At 40.6% G+C, this 19,836-nt stretch overlaps 2 protein-coding genes across 2 annotated transcripts; one reads left to right on the top strand and one right to left on the bottom strand.

Moving 5' to 3' along the window:
• Nucleotides 1-14,465: 14,465 nt before the first annotated feature.
• LRP88_12644 (transmembrane amino acid transporter protein-domain-containing protein) lies at nt 14,466-16,060 on the bottom strand (the record flags this gene model as incomplete). The annotated part of the gene is made up of 4 exons (XM_083249036.1): nt 14,466-14,894; nt 14,975-15,366; nt 15,421-15,874; nt 15,929-16,060. The coding sequence occupies 4 exons, from the start codon at nt 16,058-16,060 to the stop codon at nt 14,466-14,468; spliced, it is 1,407 nt and encodes a 468-aa protein (XP_083095195.1).
• A 2,476-nt stretch (nt 16,061-18,536) lies between these two features.
• Nucleotides 18,537-19,790, top strand: LRP88_12643 (uncharacterized protein; the record flags this gene model as incomplete). The annotated part of the gene is made up of 4 exons (XM_083249035.1): nt 18,537-18,610; nt 18,933-19,103; nt 19,166-19,518; nt 19,573-19,790. 4 exons carry the CDS (start codon nt 18,537-18,539, stop codon nt 19,788-19,790), a joined length of 816 nt encoding a protein of 271 aa, XP_083095194.1.
• Nucleotides 19,791-19,836: the final 46 nt, after the last annotated feature.

Below are 19,836 nucleotides of genomic sequence, written 5' to 3'. Positions count from 1 at the left end.
AAGAGTCCTCGTGAAAACCCCTGTATACATAGGATACTCTTCTGATAGTTATTCCCGCTGAGTCTTAACCCTTTGTAGCGCTTAATATGAGATTTAACCGCGAATATTGCTATATAATGCCCCTGATAGTCGGAGAGGTATTTTAATATGCTGCCTAGCCTGGTTAGCCTTGAGTTCAGTAAGCTGGTTTGATAGAATAAGCTTAATGATCCTCTAGGCCTCAAAGAGGTTAACTTGCGATGTTTTTATGTGAGACTTGATGAGCTGATGAATGCCCTCGCACCGCGATGTAACATATTGCTTAAAGTGAAGGTATTGGTTGACCTACGCCTTAATAAACCTCTCCTTGTAGAGCTCTAGCTAGGTCTCTATGATATAGCCCACCTCATTGACGTGGTTAGGGATATACCGCAGCTTGAACTTCTTAAGCCTCTCGTTATAGATATTCTTAGTCGTTGAGGCTATAATCTTATGCCAAAAGGCATAGAACTCCTTCCACTCTTTATGACCCTAAGTATTACTTTTATCTCGAGTGAATGTAGGCATATAATAAGTCAGAACTGCTTTATTGATATGCTATAAGCATAATAGCGAGATTGACTCAGGGAAGCAAGAGGAAACGGCGAGCATGCAAGCAAGGCAGCGATCTGTAAGGATCACGGATGGAAGGGCTACTCCGTGAAGCTTATACATAGCCCGTAACCGTTGAAGGACCCAGGTGAATTCATCCTCTTCCTCACCGCTGAGGAACGCAAATGCAATATAGAAGGATCGCTGATAGGCGTCGATACTAACTATATCAAGAAGAGGCATCTTGTACGTATTAGTCTTATATGTGCAGTCTAATATAAGCACTTCAGGGTATGATCTGAGGAATCCTAGTGATTACTAATATGCAAATAATACTGCCGTAACCCTGCCACTCTCGTCAAGGCGAATTCGGCTCTAGAAGCCCTCGCTCTCGAGCTGATTAGCAAGGGCATGCATATTACTTTGACCTTTAGCAAGGTCCCGCTTGCCTCGTGTAATATAATTATAGATATCTTGCTGTGTTGTAAGTGTATTTGAGGTTAGGCGTAAGAAGGATCTGATCTCCTTTGGCGCAATGCCGGCATTAGAGAGTTGCTGCACTGTTGATTCCTCTTCGGTTGATAACTGACGATGCGTCGGGTGTGCTGCTTGACTGAGACTTGGTTCGTGATTATGTTGACTATGCTTAGCCCCGGGACGATGCCTTATACTCTATACGGTCTTACTTAGGTCTTCCTTTGCGAGGACCGAGAAGAGGCAGTCTGTACGGCGTGAGCTGGTTTGACGACGCCGTTTCGAGGCTGAGGCGGAAGGGGGCTTCCCGGCACGGTCACAGCTATATATAGCCATAACTCTTCCACTGGCAGTCGTCTTAGACTTTCCGGTTACGAAGGCATAGCCTCGTGGCGCTGCCTAAGCTTGAATTAATGCGAATAGTTCCTCGCGCGAGCTGTATTGGCCTTTAGGAGGAAGAATATCATCAGGGAAGCAACGGGGGGCATCAATTGGGTCCATTGTAGCAGGAGAAAGACACGGCTAGTTGAATTGATACCGTAGAAGCTATGGATCGTTGAATTAGGGCGTAGAAGAAAGGCGCGGGAAGTTGAATTGATGCCACCGAAGCTATTGGTCGTTCAATTAATGTCGCAGAAGCTATTGATCGTTCAATTAATGCTTTGATCATTGAATTGAAGCCGTAGAAGCTCTTAATCGTTGAATTGATGTGCCAATTTGCAGGATGATACCCCTTTTTCGGGCTTACATAACGGATCTTATTGAGGCGCCCGGGTGCGCAGGAAATCACGTGATATTAATCGCGCTCCCGGGTGCGCCGGTATGGATTGCCCACAGCTAGCTGTGCGAAAAGGCACGTGATGATAATTGCACAGCTAGCTGTGCCTGTATCAGCTCCCGACAACCTTCCTTAACCACTACTTCTCAATGATTTGGCCGCTACCTATAGATTAATACCTATCTAATTAATTACTTCCCTTCCCTCGTCTATAGTTATCTTCCCTCTGTTTTAAAGTTAACTTCTTTTTGCTCGGCGCTGCTTACTAAGGACCTTATTTAACTATTAAAGGATCTAGTTCTTAGACTTTAGTAATACTATTGTTACATGCCCCAGTCACATAGGTCCCCCACGTGACGAATCTAGCTCTATAATGGCCAGATCCAGCAGCTTTTAGATAGAATCAACTTAGTTTTAGATTACCTCTTATGTGCCTTCTTTGCATTGCGACTTATGTTTGTTTTGACCTTCTAGCTGCTAGAAACAGTTCTCATCTCACCGCTTTCAGTAATACTTAGGCCTCTTACTCCCCTAAGAGGACTATAACAACTATTTAATATATTATTACCTTTATTCCTTTAGAAAATAACTTAAGAGCCTTAAGAATAGATACTAGGGAGCTACTTTAGTGCCTTTTAATTCGTCTTTTGAGGTATTTAGACTAAGAGTTAGCCTCGAGGATAGTCTTTAGGGTCTATAAGACCTAAAGGTCAGGGAGGCTGGCCTCCTCTTAAACCGGTATTAGAGTCTATAGCTATATATCGAGCTTTAATATAACACTTTAAGGGTCTAGAGGAATAAGCCTGGCCCCTTTAAAGCCCCCCTTAATATTGCTTTCTATTATAGCGGCTTAGTGGGTAGCATAAAAGGCCAGAAAGAACTCAGTCTTAGAAACATGGGTTATAGAGTATTTAATTAAATGCTTAATTTCTTAACTATAGGCTCTCTTAAGTGGCCTAAAGCACCTAATATTAAGAAGTTAGAGTAGATAGGATAAATGAGGCAGTATACAAAGCGTGATAATCTTATTTTCCTCGTAATATGTCTCAAAGTTGTAACGGTCCAGCTGAGTATATTGACAACTAGCTAAACGACTCTAACGAGTATCCTAAAGCTAAGGAAGAAAGGAAAAGAAAGTAAAAAAGGAGAAGCGAAAAGAGCCCCTTTTAGCTATTGAGCTTATATGGGTCTTAGTCGAGAGTGTAAGCCAAGACCCCCACGGGCTTAGCCCATTATAATACCCCCCTCCTCTCCTCTTCTAGGGGGAGGTTTAGGTCTTATCTTACTATGCTAAGCCTTATAGTATGCTAAAGCTACTATATTAACTATTTAATTAAGTAGTTCCTATATTAGCTTTATATAGCCTATTTATTTTATTAGGGCTTTTTATTACTTATATACCTTCTTAACTTATAAGATCTCCTTAATTTTATATTCCTCGCTATTATCTATTAATATAGCAGGCGGCTAATAGTTATTAGACCGCTAGGAAGGCAATAGGTTATCTATAGCTAGCTATAAGAGGGAAATATAGAATATATTATAGATCCCTGGGGGGGTATTAAGGCGGTAAGCGTATAATCTAATAGTCTTAAGGATAATATACTTAGCTAAGAGCTAGTTAAACTTCCTAGAGGGTTAGTCTAAATATATATAATAGAGTTATAGCTATATCTTATCTCCTGGTTTAAACTAATTAGATGGTTGCCGTTAGGTATTTATATTCTCCTCTTATTGCTCTTACGCTAAGGCCATCGCGGCCTATGCCTATTTAGTAGCTTCTTTTAGTCTTTAGATAATAGACTCGGCCCGAGCTACCGGCGACTTCCTATCTGGTTAGAGCCGTTTATTGATCTCGATAGGCTCCAGGTTATAGCCATGCGTGAGGAAGAACGGACTTAGTCCTATAGATATTGCTAGACGGTTGTTGATAGCCACTGCTGCTGCAGGCAGGAGTTCGTCCTAGTTATCCTATGCGTAGGTAGCGAAGATATGGATATATCTTTTAACCTCCTAATTGGCCCTCTCTATAGCTCTATCGGTCTCGGGGTGCTAGGCTGTTAATAGCCTCTGTTGGATGCAGAGTAGCTTATATAGCCTCTTTTATATTTAGCTTGTGAATTAGGTCCCTTTATTTATTATAATTCCCCTAGGGATGCTATGGTATTAGATAAAGCACTATAATAGGGTCTTAGTAATAGTACTAGTTATAATCTCCTTTATAGGTTTAAGGATAATACTCTTTAAGAGATAGTCTATAATAACTATAAGGTTTATAGAACTATTTAATTAAGTTAATAAGAGATTTATAATAAAGTTAATAGATATCTCTAATTATATCTAGTCTGGGATTAGGAGTAGCTTTAAGAGGCTATAATATTTCTCTCTCTAGATAATACTCTAGCTATAAGTATTATAATTCTATATAAATTACTATATATCTAAGTTAAGCCCTAGCTAATAGAACTATTTACTAATAAGGGACTTTAGTATATCTCATCCTAGGTGACTAGTAAGCGCTGAATTATATATATCTTAGATAATCCTCGTGCGGAGCGGCTCATAGCTTAGGACTTATATCCGCTTATGCTAATAAAGCTATTCTCTCTTATTAATTAAGCATTTAAATAGCATAATAGGGAGTCCCTACTATAAAGGCAGCCGCCTTTTGCCTTATTATATAGCCTTATAGATTAGCTAGTATTAGTTATATTATTATAATTCTTAGTCTTATAGTTATTATAATTAATTATTAGCAAAAGGGTTCTTAATTTATCTATCTTAGTTTACTTCTTAATCTCTAGGTTAATCTATATTACCCTTTGAAATATAGCCTACTTTTCCCCTTATAATTAGATACTTCTTATCTTTCCTTTCACTTAGCTATAAAAGCTATAGGTACTAGCCTCTAATCCGGTTATCCTTATAATCCTCTAGCATATCTTACTCTTATTATAAGAGGGCATCTAGGATAATAGCCTCTTTATTAGGTTAGAATTAAATTATAAAGTTAAACCGTGATAATATCTCTGCCTAGTAGACCTATTTTTTATTAAGCTATTATTTCTTTATAACCCAACCCAAAAACCCCCCCATCCCCCATATCTCTTTCAACTCCCAACCTTAAATAACTATAATAAAACAAACCAAACCCAAACCAAAAAAAAAAAAAAATTAATTTTTTTTTTTTTTTATTATATTATAATTATATTTATTTTTTTTTTTTTATAAATTTTTAAAAATGTTATATTATAAAAGTTTATTTTTTATATTTAATTATTTATTTCTAAATAAAAATCTTTTTTCTAAAATAAATTAATATATATTTAATTTAATATTAAAATTAATAACCAAAACATCTTTTTTAATTTATATCTCTATAATAGTTATTTTATTAATATTAAAAATGATCTCTTTAATAAAAAAATACACTAAAAAACACATCTATCTAAAACACATACCTATCAAGTACGTTAAAGTATTAGAGGTTAAGGTAATCTATAAGGATTAGAAAGGAGGCTATACTCTTTAATTTTATATCTTAATATTCTAAATAATAAATAATTATAAATAACTTTTTATTATAGATTAAATAATTATATTTAATAAGTAGGTTTTTCTTTAAAAAGAAATTTATTAGTTAAAGAACTTTATTTTTTTTTACTTATAAAAAGGTATTCTTTAATATATCTAGAAGAGTTAATTTATAAGTAGTTTTTCTTAAGGATTATTTCTTAGTTCCTATTAGGCTAGTATAGGGGTATGCTAATAAGAAGTGCTTTAAGCTCCTTAAAGGCTATTTAGTAATTATTTAACTAAATAAATATAGCCTCTTTCTTTATTAGGGCTATAAGAGGTAATATAATAGAGGAAAACCTCGGGATAAACTATTAATAATAGTTTATAAAGCCTAAGAACCTTCTAACTTCCTTAACTAAATAGAGCTGCTCCTATAGTTAGATTACTTTTACCTTCTCTAAGTTAACTTAAATTCCTCGCCTAGCTTTAATAATAAATCTAAGGTATTTAATACTTATAATCTTAAATTTATATTTATTAATATTAATCTATAGGCCTACCTCTTATAACCTCTAGAGGACTAGCTTTACCTTCTTCTTATAATTAGCTAGAGACTTATTTAAGTAAATAAAAATATTATTAATATAAGCTAAGTAAAACTTATCTAAGTAGTCCTATAATATATAGTTAATATATTATTAGAAGGTTACTAAGGCGCCTATAAGGCTAAATAGTATAACTAGCTATTTATAAAGGCTATACTAAGTATAAAATGCTATTTTTTACTTATTTCCCTCTTATACCTATACCTTATAAAAGGCAGCGATTATATCTAGCTTAATTAATTACTTTGCCTTAGATAGGGACCTTAAAGTCTCTTTAATAAGTAATAATAAGTATTAGTCCTTCTTAGTAATTATATTAAGACCTTAGTAATCTATATAAAACTATAAGCTACCCCCTAGCTTCTATATAAAGAAGATAAGGGCTAAGGCAAGGGAGCTACTAATATATATAAATCCCTTATTAAGTAACTCTATTAAGGTTCTTCTAAGAATAATTAATTCCTCATAAGATATTTTATATAGGGGCCCTAAGGGGCTCTTTTCTCTCTTTATTAAGCCCTTATTTTAATAAAATCTTATAGTTAATACTAGGTTAATATAATAGTAATTAATTAGTAAGCTTCTAATTAAATACTCTTAAGAACTTATAGTAATACTTAGGAGCTTTTCCCTTAGATTTAATCTCTTTTTAGTATAAAGGCCTTTTTAATATCTAAGAGGCTTATAGAAAATACTCTTAAGCTATTATATTTTCTTTTTATTTCTTAGCGTATTAAACTAGACCTATAAAGACTATGCTAGTTAGGCCTAGTAAATTAAGTTATTAAAAGCTCTTAGGGTCTTACTTATTTACCTAGTGGTTATATAAGCTTATATATAATTATCCTCTTATAGGCTAAATAGTAATATCCTCTTTATTTATCTAGGTTTATCTAAAAATAACTTTATCTCCTTAGCTTATTATAATATAAAAAAGACTTATTTCTTATAGTAGCTATTAATATCTATATTTATATATATTATATGCCTAATAGTACCTAGCGAGGATATGTTTACCTGCTTAAGTATTTATAGGATAATAGGAATACATAGCAGGCATAGCTTATAGGTAAGGGTATTAACAATTATTTTATAGCATAGATATCTACTATTAATAAGGGCTATTAAGTAATATTCTTAATTAATCCCTATATTAATATAGAAAGGTTAATTATCTATTTAATCCTCTAGCTCCTCTTACTTAGCTTAAGCCTATTAGTACTCTTAATAGCGATTTTAGTTAAGAGCTACTTATTTTCTAATTCCTCCACCAAGGCTACCTCGCTTAGGCTACTAGCTTTATCTTTATCGCTTAGGTCTTAGTCCCTTTTTTCCTTAGCTTACTCCTTATAGCCCTGGTTTTACGCTTAGGCTTCCTTACCTCTTCTAAGTCTTACTGGCTTCTTTGGTATTAAGTATAATAAGCGATAATATAGCTAACCTCGCCACATTAGTAGTATTTCCGCCTATCTAGGAGCTTTGATTTATATCTCTTAACCTTTATGGGTTCTTAATCTATATGATTAGATGCCTCCTTTAATGGCAGTGACCTCTATCTAGGTTACTCCTAGTTAGGGCTTAGGCCTCATCGCTGCTCCTACTAGTTACCTAGCTTCTAGTTATAGAAGTAGAGCTCTTCTAAGTTGGCCCTAAGGCTCTATAGCGCATTAATAAAGGAGGGATATATCTTTGGTAAACTAAGCTAGCCTATAAGGTAGGAATAGAGCTCTTAGTTAACCATATGCTTAAGAGCATTAATCCGCACTAAGTCTACCTAGCTAGCTCCTCTGCTATCTATGAGCTCCCTCTTAAACTTAGGGAGAAAAGATATAAAGCTCTTTTTATTTCCTTATCTTATTATCTCTAGCTAGCTAAGAGCTTATTACTTAATATTTAAGTCCTTATAATAGCTAGCTAAGTATATTATAAATTCACTTAGCTTAAATTACTAGTTTAAGCCTCCTTTTTTAAAAAGGCTATTATTATTACTTATAGTATTTTAGCTAATTTAAAGTAAATATAAGTAAATTAATTTAATAGTTCACTAAGGGTAAGGTTATTAATGTATAGTTTATTTTATATTTTAAGTTACTAGGCCTAGAACTTTTATTAAGTTTTATTAAATTATAAGGGGTCTAAGAGGATTAGTTTCCTCTTTATTAATAGTTATTCCAGCGAGGAGCTTTATTAAAGTTTAGGTCTGGCTATATTTAGGGGCTTTAGCGGTTGCGGCGTTAGAGCTGGTATTATAATCGCTGATTAGATAGCGCGAATCTAATTCTTTATCTCCTCGCGGTTGGTTTCTTATTTAGCGCGTAGGGCTTGTAGTTCCTCTGATATTTATATTATTATTTGCATTATTATCTAAGAGGCTTAGCTAAGGGAGCCCCCGTCTTAGTTAAGAGCTTTTATTATAAAAGCTACTTATATTAATCATTTATATCGGTTTATCTCATTAGGTAGGGTCGATTAATTAAATACTTATCCCTTTAGGGGATCTTCTATTAATCGCTCCGGTAGCGAGGTCTTAGGGGGGGGAACTTCTATTACTCATGATTTATATAAGGTCTTCGCAGGGATATACTTAGCTCGACCGCCACATAGGCAAGAGCCTTCTACTACTCGTGATTGGCACGAGGTCTTTATAGAGGTATATATATAGCTTAACCGCCACATAGGCAAGAGCCTTCTACTCTTCCGGGCTTAATCACATAGAAAGCCGAGCAGGGACTAGACTAATTAACCTAATTAATTAGTCTTCCTATTAAAGGACGGAGCTTTAGGATAATATAACGGTCTAGCTAAGTATATTGATAACTAGCTGAACGACTCTAATGAGTATCTTAAAGCTAAGGAAGAAAGGAAAAGAAAGTGAAAAAGGAAAAGCGAAAAGAGCCCCTTTTAGCTGTTGAGCTTATGTGTTACATGCCCCAGTCACATAGGTCCCCACGTGACGAATCTAGCTCTATAATGGCCAGATCCAGCAGCTTTTAGATAGAATCAACTTAGTTTTAGATTACCTCTTATGTGCCTTCTTTGCATTGCGACTTATGTTTGTTTTGACCTTCTAGCTGCTAGAAACAGCTCTCATCTCACCGCTTTCAGTAATACTTAGGCCTCTTACTCCCCTAAGAGGACTATAACATTATGTGGGTCTTGGTCGAGAGTGCAAGCCGAGACCCCCACGGGCTCAGCCCGTTACACCCCTTGACGTTGGGTGCTTTAGCCTGCTAAAGAAGGCTTATGGTCAAGAAATAGAGCGTCTGATCAGATGCTCTATCACCTATGTTTCTAAGACTAAGTTGTTTCTGGCCTTCTACGCCGCACACGAGGCCACTATGACAGAAAGGAATATCAGGGGGCTTTCAAAGGAGCTGGCCTTGTTCCTCTAGACCCTGAAAATGTGATCTCAAAGCTTAATGTGTAGCTACGGACTCCAACGCCGGTTGAGGAGGTAGCTAGCCCTCGACCCTTGGGTCTCAAAGACCCCGAAGACCGTACTTGAGGCTTAATCTTAGTCCGAATACCTCGAGAGATAAGTTATAAGGCACAAAAGTAGCTCCCCAGAGTCAATTCTAAAAGCTATACGGTCTTCTTCTAAGGGAACAAAGATAGTTATGCATGAGGTTACCTTATTAAGGCTAGGGTCAAAGACCTTGAACAGGCGAATGAGATACTAAGTCGGCGCCAGAGGGTAAAAAGAACCTGACTATAGAAAAGAGGGGTAATGATAATAGAGAAAGGAAGGCAAGTAATTAATTAAATAAATATTAATGCGTAGGTAATAGCAAAATTATTAAGAAGTAATAATTAAGGAAGGTCAGCACGACCGGGGGTTTAGCATTATAGTATTTATAGTAAGCCTAGTTATAATATAAGAATATATTAGGTAGTAATTAAGATATCTAAGGAAGAGTATAATAAGTAGTTTTAATTAATTAAATAATTTATTATATTTTTATTATAATTTCTAATTAAAAGGTTAAAAAAAGTAATTAACTTACTTACCTAGCTAACTTACTTATTATATATATTAAATAACTAAAAATTTACTTTTTAGTTTTTTAGCTAATATATATAATAAGCAAGTTAGTTATATAAGTAAGTTAGTTATTTTTCTATACCTTAAAGACTAAAAATTATAATAAAAATATTATAACGTGTTTAATAAGTAAGTGCAATAGACAAGCAAGTATAATAAAAATCCTCACCTTATATCTTTCTATTTAATTAATTAATTTACAACCACCTAATATATCAGGCCCTAGTAATAAGGCTAGAATACTTCTAGCACTTCAAGCTATTTAAAATAACCTAAAATTAAGTCTCTGACGTGCTGCTACTATCTATAAGGTCCGTTATTAGACCTTATATCGCCGACAGCAAGGCATCCAATCTCGACGCGATACTATCCAGAAATCGCGCAAGCTATCCGATCTAGAGGAAGAGATCCTTATTCACTTTATTCTCGATCTAGATTCGCGAGGATTCCCCCCTAGGCTTCGTGGTATAAAAGAAATGGCTGATCAATTGCTTGCCGACCGCGACGCGTCACCAGTTGGCGTGCGTTAGGCTTTAAACTTCGTCAGGCGACACCTAGAGCTTAAGACGCGTTTCTTTTAGAAATACGACTACCAGAGAGCCAAATATAAAGATCTAATAGTTATCCGTAACTAGTTTCGCCTCGTGGGGAATATAATCGCGAAGTATGGTATCTAATCAGATGATATCTATAACTTTGATGAGACTGGCTTTCTTATGGGTATGATTATAAGCGGAATGGTTGTCATAGGCTCGGAAAGACGTTTAAAGCCAAAATCAGTGCAGCCTGGAAACCAGGAATGGATTATAGTCATTCAAGCGATCAATGCGGAAGGCCAGGCGATCTAGCCGTTTATCATTAGTGCGAGCCAATATTACCTCGCTAACTGGTACCGAGAAAGCAACCTCCCGGGCGATTGGGCTATTGCGACGACCTAAAATGGCTAGACTAATAATAAGACTGGTCTTGAGTGGCTAAAGCACTTTGACCGGTGTACAGCCAAGCGATCAAATAGTCGCTATCGTCTCCTAATCCTCGATGGCCACGAAAGTCACCAGTCCATCGAATTCGAGAGATATTGCGAGGAGAAGAAGATCATCCGGCTTTGTATGCCACCTCATTCCTCTCACCTGCTTCAGCCACTTGACGTCGGGTGCTTTGGGCTGCTAAAGAAGGCTTATGGTCGAGAAATAGAGCATCTAATTAGATGCTCTATTACCCACGTTTCAAAGACCGAGTTCTTTCCGGCCTTCTACGCAGCACACGAGGCCACTATGACGGAAAGAAATATCAGGGGGGCTTTTAAAGGAGCCAGCCTTGTTCCCCTTGACCCTGAAAATGTGATCTCAAAGCTTGATGTGCAGCTACGGACTCCAACGCCGGTTGAAGAGGTAGCTAGCCCCTCGACCCCTTGGGTCTCAAAGACCCCGAAGACCGTGCTTGAGGCTGGATCTCAGTCTGAATACCTCGAGAGACGAATTAGAAGGCATAAGAGTAGCTCCCCAGAGTCAATTCTAGGAGCCTTAAAGTCTCTTGCAAAGGAACAAAGGCAATAATACATGAGAATGCGTTATTAAGGGCCGAGGTCAAGGACCTTCGAGAGGCGAATGAGATACTAAGCCGGCGCCGGAGGGCAAAAAGGACTAGACTACAGCGAAGAGGGGTAATGACAGTAGAGGAAGGAAGGCAAGCAATTGATCAGATAGATGTAGATGCGCAGGTAGTTGCGAAATTGTCGAGAAGTGGTGGTCGAGGAAGGTCGGTCGGGCCGGGTGTTCGGCGCTATGGTGTCTGCGGCAAGCCCGGGCATAATGCAAGGACCTGTTAGGTAGTGATTAAGATGTCTGGGGAAGAGTATAGTAAGTAGTTTTAATTAATTAAATAGTTTATGGTATTTTTATTATAATCTCTAGTACAAAGGTTAGGATTTTTATTGCACTTGCTTGTTTGTTGCACTTGCTTATTAAACACGTTATAATAAGTATATATATTAAATAAGTATATATATTACTTTTCTTATACTTATTAAATAAAAGCTATAATAAAAACATTATAAACTATTTAATTAATTAAAACTACTTATTATACTCTTCCTTAGATATCTTAATAATTACCTAATAGGTCCTTGCATTATAGCTAGGCTTACTATAGATATTATAACGCCAAATACTTAGTCGCGCTGACCTTTCTTAACTACTACTTCTCGACGATTTAGCCACTACCTACGCATTAATATCTATTTAATTAATTACTTACTATCCTTCCTCTACCGTTATTACCTCTCTTTTTATAATTAGGTCCTTTTACCCTTTAGCGCTAGCTTAGTATCTTATTTGCTTATTTAAGGCCTTTGACCTAAGCCTTAAGTAAGGCAACCTTATGCATAACTATCTTTATTCCCTTAGAAGAAGACTATATAGCTTCTAGAATTAACTCTAGGGAGCTACTTTTATGCGTTTTAACTTATCTCTCGAGGTAATCTAACTAAGATTAAGCCTTAAGTATAGTCTTTGGGGTCTTTGAAACCTAAGGGGTTAATAGTTTAGCTACCTCCTTAGCCGGTATTAAAGTCTATAGCTACATATTAAGCTTCGAGACTATACTTTCTAGGTTAAGAGGAATAAGCCTAGCCCCTCTAAAGGCTAATCTGATATTTTTTTATATTATAGTGGCCTAAAATATAGCATAGAAGGCTAGAAAGAACTTAGTCTTTAAAATATAGGTTATAAAGCATTTAATTAAATACTTAATTTCTTAACTATAAGCGTTCTTAAGTATATTAAAGTACTTAATATTAAGGGGCTAAAGTAAATAAGATAAATAAAATAATATATAAAGCATAATAATATTATTATCCTAGTAAAACCTCTTAAAATTAATAAAATAATAACTTTTATAGCTATTAAGGATTAAGAGATAATAAGAACTAATTAATTAATTAGTTATATACTAGTCAAAGTGCTTTAGCTACTCTAGACTAGTCTTATTATTAATCTAGCTATTTTAAGTTATTATAATAGCTTAATCACCTAGGAGGTTACTTTCTCGGTACTAATTAGCGAGGTAATATTAGCCCGCGCTAATAATAAATAGCGGGATCACCTAGCCTTCCGCATTAATCGCTTAAATAACTATAATCCATTCCTGGTTTCTAGGCTGCACTGATTTTAGCTTTCTATGCCTATCTATGCCTATAATAACTATTCCGCTTTGAATTATACCTATTATAAGGCTAGTCTTATTAAAGTTATAAATATCTTTTAATTAGATATTATACTTCGCGATTATATTTATTATAACTATAAACTAGTTATAAATAATAGCTAGATCTTTGTACTTAGCTCTTTAGTAGTTATACTTCTAAAAAAAACGCATCTTAAGGTCTAGGTATTACTTAATAAAGTTAGAAGCCTAGCACTTATCAATAAGTAGCGCATCGCGGTCGGCAAGTAATTAATTAGCTATTTCTTTAATACTATATAATCGCGGGGGAAATCCTCGTGAATCTAAGTTAAGAATAAACTAAATAATAATCTATTCCTTTAGATTAGATAGTTTGCGTGATTTAGAAATTTAATCACGTCGAGATTGAATGCCATTGTGCCGGCGACGTAAGGCCCAATTGTTAACTTAGTATAGCCTAGCAGCGCCTCGGAGACTTAAATTTAGGTTATTTTAGAGAGCTTAAAGCGCAAGAAGGACTTAACGTTCAGAATAGAGTTGAGGCATGATTTTTGGTTAATAATTAATTGATTAAATGGCATTGGTGATGATTGAGGGATTTTTGGTGCATATACTTGTTTGGTGCACATGCTTATTATGTACGTTATCCTTTTCTTTACCATCTCCAACCGCATTGGGGTATATATTGCCTCCATTCTCAGTACCACCTCCTTCATGTTCTATTTCCTCATCTTTTAGTCATAGCACTCAGCAACACTTTCGGGAACAACAGCAACAGCCTTCACGCTCGCCTTCCAATCCGGTCTTGCTCAGATTGGCACACTGGTTGGGCCTCAGTTGTTTCGACAAAAATGGGCACACAACAGATACAGAAACAGCTTCATTGTCGGCGCTGTACTGACAATAGTCGCTTTCTTGGGGACTCTGTGGACTTAGTACTCGACTCGCAACAGCGAATATAATGCCATGAGAGTTAGGCGCGAGCTTCTCAAAGCGGGAGCTGAGGGGAAGGTACACCATAGTGACAAATCTGTGAGGAGAGGAAGTTTTCTAAGAGGATCAGACGGGACAAGACGCAGGAAACCAGGACCATTGAGGTTTAAGTAGGTAGTAGGTTACTACCCCTTTAAGATCCTGGCCTCTACGCCTATCATCTTGGGTGCCATAGCTTCAATCCCATGGAATAACTCGCCAACATATCGGTAACGATCAGAATCTATTGTTGAAACACTCATAACCTGCACCTCATATCTCTATCTAAATGCACATCCATCTTCGGGCTCCATGACCCAGGTCAAGTCGAGTTCGAGTTGTCAGCGCAAGACCAAGCAGCAGAGCCGCCGGTTTTGTCGTAAGAGTTGATGATACCAACGATTGAGCCATAAGTGCCTCCAATCATCAAGAACGTACCGATCACAATGATAAACACACTCCAGATGACCATAAGAGTCCACTTGGTAGTTCGCTGCTCCTTGTTCTTGCCCTTGTGCCAGTTGTCAAACAACCACATACAGCCCATGGGCTGTAGGCACTGAAAGGTTCCGAAGAGCGCGCCGACAAGAGAGACGAGGCCACCAAAGACGGGAATACCGCTGGCGATGATGTACGCGATGACGGCCATGGCAAAGGTGCAGCCAAGCCAAGTAGACCAGTGGGTAAAGGTGTTGGCAGTGAGATGCTTGGAGCCTCGTAGGAAGCGGATGAAGGCATACTTGGCGGGGACCTATTTCCACTGGTTAGTTTATGCCTTTTGGCCTAGTGCTAGCAACCCGTCCCGATTTGACCGGTATGGATGATACTCACATGAGTGTAGAGACACGCGCTGACGATCAAACCAGGGAGAGCCAGTCCGTAGCTGATCTTCTTGATAGTCTTGCCAGCAGATCCCAAGGCTGGGGATGCAACATACGTGCCGCAATAGTAGTAGACAACAATTCCAACAACAATATACGTGACAGTAACGACGGCCTGGCAAAGGAACAACGCCTTCTTGTAGTGACGAGGTTCGCGCATCTCGGCCGCGATCGGGAAGAAGACGGGTGTGCCGGCGTAGGCGAAGACAAAGGCTGAGATGGCCGAGATGGCATCTGCAAAGGTAGGGCTGTTGACCAGCTTATAGTCGGACTTCCACTCGCCCTCCTGGGGCGCCGCGTCAGGGCGGTCCTGGACGCCGACGGCGACGGTCACAACAAAGACTGCAGATGTTGTTAGACATCTCTCACGAGAGAGGTAGATATGAGATTACTGACTGGCTGAGACAAGAGTCACCAGGCCGATCCATGCAAGCCAGCTGACACGGTCGAGCGTACGCACGCTGGCGGTTATGAAGGCGACGATACAGGCCACGGCGACATAGACTGCAGTGCAGGTTGCGTGGGTGGAGAGTGTGTTGAGGGCGATCGAGATGCCGAGCATGCCAGAACCGGCGATACAGATGGTGTAGAGAGCGTATGAGATGCCATAGACCTCCTTGCCGACTCGACCAAACATGAGTCCAGCTGCGTCGTCGATGCCATACACCTCAGGGTGGCGAAGCTTGAACTTTCCGACGATGTAGTCGGACCACGTGGTGAGGACTGCAATTACCAGCAGGCAGACAACACCAGGGATCAAGCCGAGGACGTCGAAGGAGGCTGGGATGGACAAGACACCTAGGCCGATCTGGGACTTCATCATGAGGACCGACGTTCCAAGCCATCCTACCTAAGTGACATGTCAGTCTTTGTCTGTCATCTCGGATAGGAAAATGATGCATACGTTGCGGTAGTTGGGGCCGTCTTCGTGAATAGTACCAAAAACCGCATCGTTGGTCACGCCTGGCTCGTCCTCGACATGGTGGGCTTTGGTGGGAGCCTCGGGGACCTGATTCTCGGAGTCGTAGTGGCTCATCGCGGATGGTCGTTGATGGGTGAGAGAGAGCGAGTGTTGGGGTTATCGCTGGATAGATGGGGGAGTCTGGGGAAGGGGACTGGCATTCTTCGCAACTATATAAACGTCTCCTTCTCGGCCTGGGGTAGATCCACTACAATACGTTTTGGCGAGCGACAGAGTTGTAATCTCGTGGAGATTTTGATATCTTGCCCCAGCCTGACTCGCATCGCGCAGACCACAGTGGGCACCTTCATTCTAGAACCAGAAGCCATGTTGATGTGGTTCGGAGTTCGTGGCCCCATCGGATGGAGAAGCTTCCAAGACTGAGCCGCTGGAAGCCGGTTTCAGACGAGTGAAGAGATTTTTTGCTCGACTGTCGAGACTTGACCACTTTTAAGTGGCGCGGCTTGGGTTCTTTCGGTCTAGCGGCTCCCCCAAAACGGCTCATCCACGAGAGACTCGCGGGTATTGTGGCTCTTGCCACCCATGGATCAAGCTGAACAAGCTTTGTGTTGCTCTCGGCAAGCTGATTACTTGAGGTTATCGGGACAGGACGTTGCGGGTCAGACACAGGCCTTCTGCTGCTGAAACGGTGGCCAATACATGTCCTCAACTGTCGGTGATTCCCTCCGACCTTGGCGGTTTCCCCAATATGGCTTGGTGCGGAGTAACTGGTCCGGCCCAGGTCAACTTCTCTACCCCTGGATTACTCCAACTGAACCCCTCAGTTATTCGCTCACCCCGACACCTTCTCCACTTTGAGAAGAGTTCGGCCCGAGATAAGGCGGCCCAGTTATCACCACCATCTCCAGTCCGGGTCTTGATTTTTGAAGTCCTGGTGGAATCATGGCCCATGCACAGATCAACGCGGACACTTCTCAACTGCGCGGGATGAATGGGTCCGGCGAGATACAACGAAAGGGGGGACATGCGGAGAAGCCATTTGGGGTTATACGTAAGAGAAACCGCGAAAGGGGATGAATAATTTACTAAAAATTTATCACATGTTTCCTTAGCGGGAAGCTCTAGATCAAAGGGCCCATGGGGAAGATTAACAGACCCCGTGTTGGGCATCTCATGAGTGTTTATTCTCTTGAACGATGGCATGATGTGGAACCAGCGCCAAGGTAGAGATGTCGGGCGGCAAGGAACGCACAATCTCATACTCAACTCACAGAGCAATTTCTAGAGAGCTGCAATGATAGGTGCCTGATGATCAGACAACAAAACTGTTCCATCATCAAACCCCATGGCGTAACATTGTCTCGCCGAACGTTAGGCTCTCTTCACCTCCTCCAGCGCCTCTTCTTGCCTGCGTCATCAGCTCCGCAGCCACTTCTGCTTCCAGACTTTTCTGACGTGGTAGTCCGGCCCGCTTATTTCTTCGAGAAAGACTTACTCGCCCCACTACTAAATCACTACGTATCAGGTAGCAGGTACAGGAAAGCTTGATGGCATTCTGTTTATGCTCGTCAACTGGTCACTTGGCTCGGGAAGACGCCGCAAGCGTGTGGCACAAAGGCACTGCGTAAAAACGCCGCTCCACTTCCCTTGGCCTGGCGATTATCTCAGGGGTGGCGGCCAACAACGATATCAGAGTGGCAGCCATTGCCCGAGCCAAGACAACTTGGCATTGCACAAGTTGAAAAGTATCTCATTGCCTATGCGTAGGATATTCTTATATATTACGACTATGCTTGGCAGGCTATTTAGTAAAAACACCAACTTCCACATGCTACATACCCTACAGAAGATCACACACAGCCCCTGGCTGCTCTGTCACTAGGTCTCACCACTAGCTGTCCTCGCACGAGCTGAATCAGTAGAAGCACTTCAACGGCATGCGAGCCACGTCACCCCGTGGCAACTCTGCTTATATGCTGGAGCGATTCAGGGCAGTTTTTCAAGAACCATCTTTCTCGCGCCGATCCTCCATGTCTACGTGTTTTTGTAGCTGCTGACCTACTCATATGTCCTTTCCCATCCCGCTCTCTATACTTTCTGGAGCATGCAAATTCCCTTTCTTTTCTAGGGATAGCCGCTCCATAAGTGCCTAAGGTGAAGAGAGGAAATATGGGGACCCTGAGGCAAAGGCAGGCCTGGAGGCATAAGAATGGTTGGGATGTGTGATTACATCTGCTCCACCGCAACATAACATCCGTTCCCGCGTTGTAGATCCCGAATTCCACAGTCCATACCCTGTAAACTATCTGTACAAACAGGCAGAGCATGCCCCCATACGCAGAGTGAATATCAGTGGGCTGCCCTCGTGGTAGCCACCCTAATAATAGCCACTCTCGATACACCATCTACCATAGAGAAACTTGGGTATTTCCCAGTCATAGCCCTCGACTTCTTCTATTGCCCATAGCTGATGCCGCAGTTTAGTAGGAGGAAAGGTGCATAACTTAGTGAGTAGTTAAGCCAGGCATCTTGAAGGATATTCGGGCTTTAATGCTCGGGAAAATCCCGCATGACAAAGCCTTTCTTTCCAATGCAATTACCCCAGCTTTCCTTTGCCGCACAGCACAAGACCCCTGACCTGGAACCCACCATCGCCAGAATTGCGTGAAATGAGTGGAGCGCAAGTAGACTTTGCTGAAGCCAGCTAGCACCTCCTAACAGTCTCTTTAAACCAGGGGTGGTCCAATATTTCAAAAGGCAAAGGTCTCTTGGTAGGATCATACTGCAAGATTCGTCGAATGAGGGTTTTAATCTGTTGTGCCTCATCCTCGTCGACATCCGGTCGTGTCTGGTCAAACAACTACTCCATGGTGAAATCTTATACCACCAGAGGTTCTTGACCTTCCTTAACCCCTCCAAGCTGGCAGTTATAGAGTTCTTTCTCCGACGTAAAGTATAGCAAAGATGTTTGCCATTGCCGAGAAAGGTTATCGGCCGCCCTCGCAGACAAGTTCATCCTCGAGGGCAGCAAGGTCATCGCCGTCGGCCGTCATCAGGATCGACTCGGCGCGTTTGTGCAGAAGCACGGGGCCGCAAAAGCCAGCGGGGTGCGGTACGACATTAACGATCGAGCTGGCCAAGACGGCTTCATAAAGGAGTAAGCAACCCTTCTATCCAAGTGTGCTACTACTTCTCCAGTGAACTTTCTAATGCACACAGGATCGTCGATCGCTATCCCGACCTCGACTGCGTCTTCCTCAACTCCAGAGTGCAGACCCAGGTCCGGCTATCCAGACCTGCAGAGGTCGACTTGGATGCCTTCCACCAGGAAGTAAGCACCAACTTCAACAGGCTCGTCGACCTATCCGTCAAGTTCCTCCCCCATCTGCAGAAGAAACCTGTGCCGACCGCCCTCATCGTCACGGGGACGCTCCTCGCGCACGTCCCTACCGTCGTCATGTCCGCGTACTCGGCGTCCAAGGCGGCGTTGGCGGCGTACGTCGACTGTCTGCGCCGTCAGGACAAGGCATCCTCGACAAAGATTATCGAGATGTGGCCTCCCGTTGTGCAGAGTGAGTGGCCTGAAATTACTTGACAGGAACATGACTTGCTGAAAAATTGAAAAGCCGAACTTCACGACTACCTGGGGCCGCAGAGGGGCCGGGCCATGGGTATGCCTGTTGGGGAATTCATTGATAAGGTGTGGCCTCCCCTTGCTGTTGCGGAGGAGCACGTAATTGTTGGCGCGATTGGGCCGGAGGAGGAGTTCTTGGATAGCGTCAAGTGGCGCAGAGAGCAGTTTGAGGCCTTGTCGGGGCGCATGTTGAGTCACTTTCAGCTGTGACATGGCAAACCAAGACGTTAGGAATTCAGTCTCCTGTCACTCTTTG

Source organism: Fusarium phalaenopsidis (assembly GCF_050370095.1).
Source record: "Fusarium phalaenopsidis strain FUZ10S chromosome Unknown contig_32322, whole genome shotgun sequence".
Lineage (NCBI taxonomy): Eukaryota > Fungi > Ascomycota > Sordariomycetes > Hypocreales > Nectriaceae > Fusarium > Fusarium phalaenopsidis.
This window is presented reverse-complemented; position numbering and strand designations above follow the sequence as displayed.